The sequence below is a fragment of the Antrostomus carolinensis genome, unplaced genomic scaffold (genome assembly GCF_000700745.2).
Source record: "Antrostomus carolinensis isolate BGI_N321 unplaced genomic scaffold, ASM70074v2 scaffold8175, whole genome shotgun sequence".
Classification (NCBI taxonomy): domain Eukaryota; kingdom Metazoa; phylum Chordata; class Aves; order Caprimulgiformes; family Caprimulgidae; genus Antrostomus; species Antrostomus carolinensis.
In genome coordinates, this window is record NW_010315680.1 from 4,188 (window position 1) to 14,679 (window position 10,492).

At 36.9% G+C, this 10,492-nt stretch overlaps 1 protein-coding gene across 1 annotated transcript in view; it reads left to right on the forward strand.

The window, feature by feature from the left end:
* PAN3 (poly(A) specific ribonuclease subunit PAN3) overlaps window positions 1-10,492 on the forward strand; it is a 76,963-nt gene that overhangs the window by 763 nt on the left and 65,708 nt on the right. Inside the window, exons 2-3 of the mRNA XM_010168017.2 lie at window positions 1,383-1,523; window positions 8,537-8,658. Of these exons, the coding sequence (XP_010166319.2) occupies window positions 1,383-1,523; window positions 8,537-8,658 (263 nt within the window). The remainder of the gene's footprint in view (window positions 1-1,382; window positions 1,524-8,536; window positions 8,659-10,492) is intronic.

The window sequence follows — 10,492 nt, forward strand, 5'->3', positions numbered from 1 at the left end:
AAGAGTTTGTGGATAGTGGCCTTTTCTTTAGCCACTCTGTATGCAATCCCTTGGTGGTTAGCTTAGCATTATAGCTTAAGTTTTGTGATATCCATGAATACGCTAGACTCAGAGTAGTGGAAAGACCTATACATTTGTGCATTTTCTACTTTTTAAAAGGTATTTAAGTCTTTACCAGTCCATTCCTTTTTAAACAAAGTGAAGCAGTGGATATAGGAAAAAATGGCAAGATAATATCTTCAGCAAAAGAGATAATAAAGGTTGTCTGTTGGATTATATTTCTTAATGCAATGAAACAATGGTCAGGAGTAATTTAAATATGGATTTTTCTTATTTTTGGTAGCATTTCAGTATTTGCAGCTTGAAGTGTTTAGAAACAGACAAGTATCTCAAACTTTTAAATGTAAACATAGTTACTTTTCCCTGGGTTTGTTTCTTTGCTTGTGTACAGAAAATAGGTGTTATAGTAAAGGTGTAGGTTGAGAATTCTTTTTCCAAACTCTTTGCAAGTGATGCTGTATTAGTTGTTGTATACCTTGGTTTTCTTTTTAGAGAGATTATTTCCCCTTTTAATATTCCTGATGCCTTTTCCAGGAGTTGATAGATGGTACAATTTTCATCTTGTTTTGCTCAGAGTATTTTCAAGAAATGGGGAAAGAATTCTGAGGATTGAAGAGACATTTGGGACATTTGGAGACAGTTAGAGACAGTTGAGAATTGAAGAGTAAAACAAATAACCACTTAGAGATGCATGGGAGAAAATGAAAATTACTGATTTAACTTAATCAGTTTTTGTCTCATATGTCAGCTCCAGAAATCAGGAAATTATAGACATGGATTTTCTTTCTGCTTTTGCATGTTTCATGTGGAAATTAAATGGGAACTAAAATTATTGAGGGGAGCTAAGGAAAAAGAAAGGAAGGAAGGAAAAATTTCTCAATCCGCAAATTTATGTGGGATTTTGAGGGGCAGTTTTAATATATGAAACTTTTTAAAAAATACACTATTAATTGTTTTTGAAACTGATTGCATCTGTTTATATACTTTGTGGGTTTTCCTTATTGTATGTGGAATCATTCAAAGTCCACATATTCCACAGGAATTACAGATACCTGAGGAGTACTGGTAATTATTAGTTTCTGGTAATACCCACTGTGTGTTGGGTGTTGAAGAATGTAAAGAAAGTTTTATTACTGTTGTAATTGTTTTTTTCCTTCAAAGGCAAAGATGAAAAGGAGTGTGTGGGGGGGATAGTTACATTATGTGAGCAAACTCTGTGTGCTATAACTTCATAATTTGAAATTTTGATAATGTTTTTTAGGGTACAGAGCATCCCCATTTAGTTTCTGTCTAGCAGATACTAGATAACTGATTTTTTGTAGGTATCACTGTAGGAGTGGGCCTTCAGGAAGAATTTGAATGCCCAGAAAATAGTGACCTTGGGGACCAGCTCAGAAAGAGTTCCATGTGTAAGGAACCGACTAGAAGCAAATTTAGACTGCTGTGGGAAAAGTGGACAAATGGTAAGTGAGGGTGGGGTGATAAACCCAGGCAGAAGCACTTCTGTAGAACCCCAAAAGCAGAAAAATAATCTTGGTTGTGAGGCAGCTGATGAAAAGGGAGTCAGTGAAGGGACTTAGGTAGTAAACTGATGTAGCTGATGTTTTCCTGATCTGTTGCTTTCTAGTAAAGATCTAATGCATTACATCACCAGAAAAGTGGTGTGGTGAATCACTGTGTGTTGGAGATGAGTTAGAGTAGATCACGCTCTCTGTGTGAGCGTGCACATGTGTGTGGTTGTTCCGTGAGTCTTTTAGGAATTAAAAACGTTACGATTATGTGATTGTTTTGTTTGGTATTCAAAGATATTTCATGTTTAGAACTTACTGTCTTTTTTAATTTGCTTCCTTACAGCCTTTTACTCCTGACTTTTTTTTTTTTTTTAAAATTTGAGAACAGAGTTTTAGAAATGCCCCACAGGTGTGCAAAAGTGAGAGTGGAGACGTGCATTGTACAAGTTGTCAAGTTGGTCATGCAACGTGCAGTTCTGTAGTCTGTGGGTAAACTCCCTCAGCTTCAGTTGGTCTAAAGCTGATGCAACTGGCAGGAAAACCTTTCCTTTCTTTTATGCATTCTCCCCCACTGCTGTGAAAGATGTCCTAATGTTCTGTGCAGGCTATCTGCACACATTTCATACAGCTATTTTTATTTTTAAAAGTTTAATTTTAGGTACAGGAGGCTATTAAAAACAAAAGCTTAAACATGAAAAAATTGATGCAGTTTATTGAATAATTTGGTGCAATATATTAGGAATTATGAAAGCTCTTGGAGTGGGTTAGCTCTGAAAGCTATGATACTAAGTAATTGTATTACTTTGACTTGCTGTTTCTGGTAACAGAGTAGCTCTGATGACTCTGTTGAAAAAGTATCAGTTTTAATGTGTATTATCACTGTGCTTTTGGACTTGATCCATGACGAAGAGTTCTGGTGCTCTAGACTCTGTACCAAGATTTTTTCAGAGCAAAAAGATGGCACCTATTTTTTTTTTTCCCCCAGTCTTTATCAGATGCTTCTATGATATGCAAGATCATAGATAAAAAAAAGACAACTCAGTCATTTAATGTTATGGTAAAGATTGCTGTTTTCCTTTGCTTGCCCATGAATATCTCATTGCCTAGTGGGAGTGTTTGTAAATAAGGCAGCATTTCCCAAACTGTTTTGCTTCCTGTCTGCCTTTCAGCCAGCTTGGTTCATTTGTGCTGTCTGCCCTCCAACTGCACTCTCCATCACGGCATCCTAACCCAGGCGTGTGCTTTTACTTTTGCTCCTCATGCCTGGGGGTGTAGTTCACTTTCTTTGTCTGTTGCCTGTATTTCAGTGATTCCTAGTCTGCGTTTCAAAAGCATTGTGTTAAATGAGAGCCATAAAAGCACCAGAGAATCCACTTTCCCTAGCAAGTTGCAACAGTAGTAGCACTGTAGAGAAAGCATCTCGGAAATGTGCATACTAGTACCTATAGTGCTCGTGGACTGTTACAGAGGTGTGCAGGCAAGCTGGCATCTCAAGCACATGGTTGTTTCCTGATACAAATGTGTCAGTACAAAACCAAGTAGGACAAACATAAGCTCCTCTGACACCTGGCTGCTTGTAGGAGACTGAAAGGACACAAGTCTTGAATGACTTGCCATACACAGGCTTTGTATAAAAGTTTTATTGTTCTTGTCTCAATATTAGGATAGCTATCTCTGTGTAAAATTCCACTGGAGATATGTCACTGTAGTTTTTACTGCTTTATATCTGCCTGAGATAACACCTTGTCCTTTGTATGCACGTCTATGCAATGAGCCTATGATTCAGTTTACCAAGCTGTGTTGAGGTGAGAAGTGCCTGCACTGTAGCAGTGCTAGGAATTTAAATCAAGATTGTCTCTCTATATATACTTTTTTCCCAGCATAAAAAAAATGTAGTACAGTTTTTTTTTTTTTAAGCAGTGATAATGGTGAAACAAATTATTTCAGTCTGTGTTTTATTACCTCGCTTGAAATCTTTAAATTTTTGTTTTCAAAAATATGTAGAAAAAGCCCCTGTTGTGATCTTACTTTAGCCCATTTATTTTTGGGGCAATATATCACATTACTTGATACATCTTTTTTACATTAAGAACAGTTTGAGATGATCAGTGCTGATACTAAGTTCGTAAAAGAAGCAGTATAGGATATTCAGTATTTGTTTACTGGTTACTAAAATAAAATGTTACAATGAAAATATCAGAAACACCATCTTTTCAGATAGTGCTAGTATTAGAAAAGACAAGCATCAAACCAAAAACCAACTGAAACCCACTGATTCTGTTGAAGTATGTGTGTTGAGTTCATCACAATAGTACTCAAGCACTTCAGCTGTGATGAGATCCTTTGTTCCTGAAAAATGTCTTTGTAATAAGTAAGGCAAAAGTAACTGTTTTTTTTTTCTCTTTGGTGCCAGCATCTGATGGGAAGCCTACTTTCTGCTAAAATTCCGTGGGAGAAGAATTATATAAGAAGATACTTATTTTTAATTGCAGTTGTCACATTAAGCTGCAGTGTTACTCACCAAGCAAAAAATTATTAGATAATGTGTGTATGAAAAGTAGAAGACATCTTCAGAATTTCTCAAGATGTTTTATTTCATCTCTTTCCAGAATTGCCAGGATGTAACTTCTGGCTGTAATATTGATGAATTTAGAAATTTCTGCTGATTTTCACATATGTGCTTATGTAATGTGTGAGCATTTTTTTCCCACTGGACTCCTAGTTGTTCCCTCACACATCTGTATTTTCTTCTCAAACCTACCTCATCAACCTTTCTACTTTTGTAAGGAAGTTGTTGCTTCTCTCCAAGAAAGAGTCTATTGAAAATGTAAACTTCAATACATGGATAATACAGTTACAAAATGGAAAGGCATGTTCCTTTGACAAAAATAGCGAGTTCAAGATTTTCCTAAAATTATTGTCTAAACTTACCTAAAGTTGTAATCAATTCTTTGAAAGAGAAAAGACATAAACCTCAGAAGAAGTTTTCTATTTGTCATTCTAATAGTGTTTGTAAGTGCGTGCTCACAATTGTTGTGTAGACTGAACAGACAAGTTGAATGCTGGGTGTGATATAAATTAAAAAACACATGAGAATACAAACTTCATAAGGACTAAAATTTTCTGTCTCTTTCCAGTTTGGACTTTTTTTTTTTTCCCTTTAACAAAACCCAAAAACCAAACCCCTCACTGCTCATGTGGTGAAGTGTGCCCACTTCTGAAGACCTTATTCTGTGGATTGCCTTTGATAAATCACTTTTCCTTTTTTGTGCTCTGAACTACTGTGGTCTTCCAGAAGCAAGTGAGAATTTATGATTTGCCAAATGTTTGGCAGAAGGAGGATAAAAGCCTTGTACTTCTCATGGGGAAGGCCAGGTGCCAAACACAGTAAAACTGCCTTGGCTGTTTAGGTATTTGCTGAGCTTTCATCACTGCAACAGCTGAATGTCCCTTCTTTGAACAGAAATGGAGTATATAGTGAACACTCTTTGGTTCTATAGGAAATGCAGGAATTACTTTTTTCTTTATATCTATATAAGCTGCATCTTTTCTCTGCTAGTCTTGATTTTCTTGTGTGTCACTGTGGGGAAATTAGCTTAAGGAAGCTGATGTTGAGTTTTCTCTTGAAGGCAGTAGTTGTACTTACCATTTTTGGAGCATTCTGTTCTAAATACAGGCTACTGCCAAGAAAGCTGCCCTCTGCTCCAGTGAGCTTACTATCTGATGGCTTTCTTTATTTCTGTAAAGTATGTTTTCTTGGGGTCTTGGTCCCTTAGCTAGAAATGTGGTTTTTTAGACTCTTTGGAAGAGGACAATGGAAAGCCTCATAGTTGAAAACCACCCTGAAATTACTCTGGTTAGTGCAGCAGGTGGATCATCAGTAGAATTCAGTGGTATGACGGCAGATCAGCTGTGGAGTACAGCAGTTTGTGGTAACCCCACAAGGAGGCTGATCAGCATGGCCAAAGCATTGCACTTGAGTAGATAATCATAATCTTCATACAGCTAGATGAAATTAAATGTTCTGGAGTAGCTTGTGCAATCTGGAGTGCTCAGTTAGGTATTGGTATGCCCAATAGAAAACCGAAATTGTAGCTTTGAGCAGCTTTAAGTAGTTTGGATTGGCTAGCCTAGCAAATCCTAGCAGTGGAAGGGAGCAATGTTTGAGCTGTGTCAAAGATCAACTTTGTGATTCCCAGCAGCATCCTGTCTTGCTCTGTTCTGGGGCTGCTGCCTGAAGCCTGCTTCTGCTTGCAGCTTCATCAATGCTTCAGCCAGATGAGGAGCAGAGAACCTGGTGCTGTATTTGTGCCCTAGCAAGGCTACCTGCACCAGTTCCAGTGCTTGCTTTGGGTAACTGCAGCTGTAACAGCTGTCTTGAGTTATTGAAGGTCTGCTCTGGCATCTCTTCATGCAGAGGGGACTCCTTGCATGCCTTGCTGCTGAATGTGGCAAAGCCTGAAAGCTTTCACTTGCCTCTTCCCAGTTTTATGGATTTTGTGCATTAACTTTATCTGTCCAACAGAGAAATGAAGGTGTGTGGGTTCTTAAGTTGACCCTAATGTAGTGAGGAGAAGTGGAAAAAATTGGCTGTTTCTTAATTCTTCAATAGAGGCTGGAGGGTTTGTAGAGCTAGTGGTGTAATCTGAGCTAGTTTGTTAAAAATTGGATAGAATCTGGAGTTTCTGACAGAAGTATGAGATGAAGTAGCAGATACACTGCTGAAATTATGTAGTGTACCTTGAAATGGCAGTTGTTTTGGGAAATTAAACAGTTTTTCTTGATCTTTTACAGTCAAGATGTAGCATAAAAAGTGCAGCAGTTTTTGATAATGGCTGAAATGCAGGCAGAGAAAGCTATATTGGAAATGCATTTTTTAAAATAAAAACCACAGTATGAACCCTGAATAATTTATGGGCAAACTAGACTGAAACTACTCAGTTAAACATGGATTTGCTATTTTCTCATTTTCTTGGATGAACGAGTCCTAGTATTTTTCATGATGCCAGAAAACAATTGGGTTAAAATGCTGACCTTCACAGTGTGAATTAGAGACTGACCGGAGCAGGCAGGATGAGACAGTAATTGGTGTTACTGCAGGTGTGAATATTTTCCCTGATACAACAGTTCAACTATAAAATACTTTTCCTAGGCTTTTGAATGTAAATTTCCCAAATGGAGGCAAAAGAGGGACAGATGTTTACAAGACAAATCCAAAAAGCTTTGTCTTTTTTAGGGCTGTAGCAAGAGGGCTTCCAAAGTTTCTATGTGGCTGCTCCTTTGAAATTATGAGCATGGATAGTGGAGGGAGTTTTATTTTTCTATTATCTTAGCTAAGTTTTAAATCTTTTTTTTAAAAAAAAAAAAGTTGCAACTCATTAATAATTAGGATCTTTACAGTTCATCTTTACAGTTCTTCAGGTGTCTTCCTCAAAACTGCAGAGTATCCAAATGTTCTAGATTTGGCAGCAATACTTTAAGAATCTGTTTTGCTTGCAAAGTTCATCTGGGTTACCATTGAAGTATTAAGTTTATTTGATCTCTTTCCACTTACAGCTCTTCATTGGAGGTGCAGTTGGTGTTACCCCTGGCTGGCTGGTTCATACAGCTCCAGTCTCAGGGAGTGCAGTGGGGCAGGGTTTCCATCTGGCTGTAGTTTGGGTACTGCTAGTCATTCTCCTCTTCCAGCCCTTCCTATGATTTCATCTGGCTGTACTTCTTTTGCTGTTTCCTGTGCCTACAGTGTGGAAATGGCTGACCAGGTTATGTAGCCTCTTTTGGAGGGAAAGTTCCCATTCTGATGAAATTTGAGGGCTTATAATCTGCATTCCTTTACCTCTGCCACAAAGTTGCATTTTATTTCCTTTGAAGATTAGGGTCAGGAAGTTGTTTCGGGGTGTCACTGCCTGGCTGTGAGTCTTCACAGAAGTTTGAGTTGGATAGTTTGGTACAGGATGTTCTTCTGAGTTGGATGTGTGCCTTCCTACCTTGGAGCTACCAATTACTCATGCCTGTTGGCTTGCAGTGGCCTGGCCATACTGATTAGTGTCTTTATAATTTGCTGTGGGTGTTTTTGCGGAAGCTTAATTTGAACTGCAGCTTGTATACTATTGTAAACTCTTTCAATTTTTGTTGCTGTTTTTGAAGTGTTATGTGCTTGAATGTTTTGTGTTAATTATGACTGCTTCTTGTTCTCTGTAGTTTCATGGTATTGGATTAATTTATTTGCTGTTAAAGTAGGGCCTTATACGTCAAGGCCTTTGTTTCTAGACAGGGGATTAATTTCTTCTTAGATCCTTCACGCTTGCTTTCCGTCTAGAAGATTTTTTTGGCTACGTTTCATAAAATTGTACTTTATGAAGTATGAGATAATGGAAATAGTCTTATGCTCTTAAGGAAGCTTTTAATATTTGTGCTTTGTGTGAAAGGACTTGAGATATTTTAAAATGTGCATTTTCTATGTGTTACCCTTTAAAAGAACCAGTACATCCAGTTAAAAACTCTACTCAACAGGTGTATTTCCAAGATGGGGATGCAAGAACATGGGTTTCCTGAAAATAAGCTTGCCTTCTAGGCATTTTTAGTTGATTTATTTTCTTTCTGATATAGTTATTTTCTTTGTTATTCTTTTTTCTAAAGTTCAAACTCCTCATTGTCTCTGTCAAAGCTTTTCACTTTTCTGCCTCTTTCTGCATTTGTGCTGTAACTTCATGCTGCGTATGCTGTCTTTTAGCAACCTCTTTCATAAAGTTTCTTTTTCATTTTGCACACTGTTATGTTTTTTAGTTGTTTTGCTGAGAAGATAGGTTTGAAATATAGTATTACCAACCTTTTCCTATTCTGCTTCCCTGCCAAAAAAAAAAAATATGTAGGAGATATTAGCAAATAAACCAATGGTAAACTGGTTTTGTTTTTTTTTTGTTTTTTTTTTTTTTTTCTGAAACATTTTTCTTTTTTTCTTTTAGTTCCCGGAATAGATGGCGGTGGGTTAGCTGATGCTAGTCTCACAGATTCCTACTTTAGCACCAGCTTCATTGGCGTTAATGGATTTGGAAGCCCCGCAGAAACAAAGTATCCCATGATGCAGGTAATAGCAGTGAACTGTGTAGTGTTTCATTGGTTCTGGCTGGCATAACACCAAGAAGGGGAAACCCTTCAAGAGGCAGGAAAAATAGAGGCTTCTGGTCTGTGTCATCTTGTAGGGTATACAGAATATATACTTACTTTAATCTTGCAAATGGAAATGAAACAGTATAATTGCTTTAAAATTAATCTCTTTTTATTGGCACTTGCCTGAACTCTTGCATTGGGCTTTGCCACATCTATTAACTCTCTGTTCCTAGATTTCTTTTTAGGCTCATAGCTTATTTTGATAGCCTTTTACTAAATATATAAAAATTAGATTTTGAAACTTTTCAAAGATCAAAAGTCACTGAAGCAAAAAGAATTGTCAAACTGTAAACTAATAGGCAAAAATTTCAGAATTTGTAAATTCAGTTTCTGGTGGTGTTTAGTGATGCTGAATTCACGTTTACATCTACTGAAATGTTTTCTTGTATTTATAGTGTTCTGTAGGAACTCCAAGAAAGTGGAATTTATTGTGTAGGTAATATTATGAAAAATTTAGAGCAAAAGGCTGAAATATTTAAAACCTGAATGAGTAATTGTTGAATTAACACATGAAGTACTGTAATAACTCCCTCAGACTGTTATGCTTTATAAAAGCTGAAAAGAAGATGACCTGTCCTTGTGCTCAAAGGTTTAACAAACCAGTTTCTGGTAAATGAAAGAGAGCACAAGTCAAACAGTTCACACTGAGTCCTGACAACAACTCTCTTCTTTTGTATCAAGGAAAATCTCCTTATGAGCTTACTTTGATCTCAGTTGTGGCTGTATTATGGATTGAAAAATAACTCAGCAAAAGGTGGGAATTAATTAGGTGTGTTCCCTTTTTTCTTTTATTTTTTTAACTGCATGTTTTCAAGAAGGCTGGATTTTTTCATTCAACAGAATTGCAAAACTATGGAAATATTACTGACAGTGATGCACGATTTAAAAAGAAAAAAAATTAACCTCTGATCCCCAAGTGAATTGAAGCTGGAAGGTAAAAGTTTTGGTATCACTGAGGTCATATAATTTTATCCTTTTAGCACCAAGTCATTATGTTTTCTATCCTTAAACTGTATACTACAGCAGCTTTGGTGTCTTTCTAAACACAATTTTTAATTATAACTATTTCTTCTAGAAAGACAATAAGGCATGTGTCTAACATGAATGCTCAGAGGATTTTTAAATACTTTACTAATGTCTATGAGGTTACAGTCAAGGCATTATTTCTCTTTGAGAAAAGAGAAGAAAATGATGTATGTCTTACCCATTGGAGGCTAAGGAAAATGACTTCTGAAGAAGGATTTTGTTAGTGTTGAGAAAGTGTTTACAGGCATTAAACTACAGTTCAAAAACATTCTTATATTGATTCCATCCCCCCCCCCACCCCTTGTTTGCACAGGTAAAGCTGGTGATGGTGTCTGTTGTGGTTGTGTGTCTGCTTTTGAATTAAGTCCATACTGACAAAGTTTAGCCACTTGGATTGTTGTTTTCCATGTCACTTAACCCTTTGGAGAACAGGGAGAGGGAAAATCTTTGTGACTTTTGTTTTAAATAATACTAATGCTTTCTGGTTTGGAATGGAGACTTTAAATCTGATAGATTGATGGTTGTGTCACGGATACGCTTTTTGCGCTCTCTGAAAATTTGCCCAGATTTTGTCACTTGATTAAACCTTTGCAAAACTGGTTTATAAGACCCACTGGAGACTTCCTAGATGTTAGGTAGTTTCCCAAAGATGTAGTCTGCATTAGCATGTTCCAGCTTGAGTACATTCTTGCAGTTACAGCTTTGGCTTAATCTAGGCCTTACCT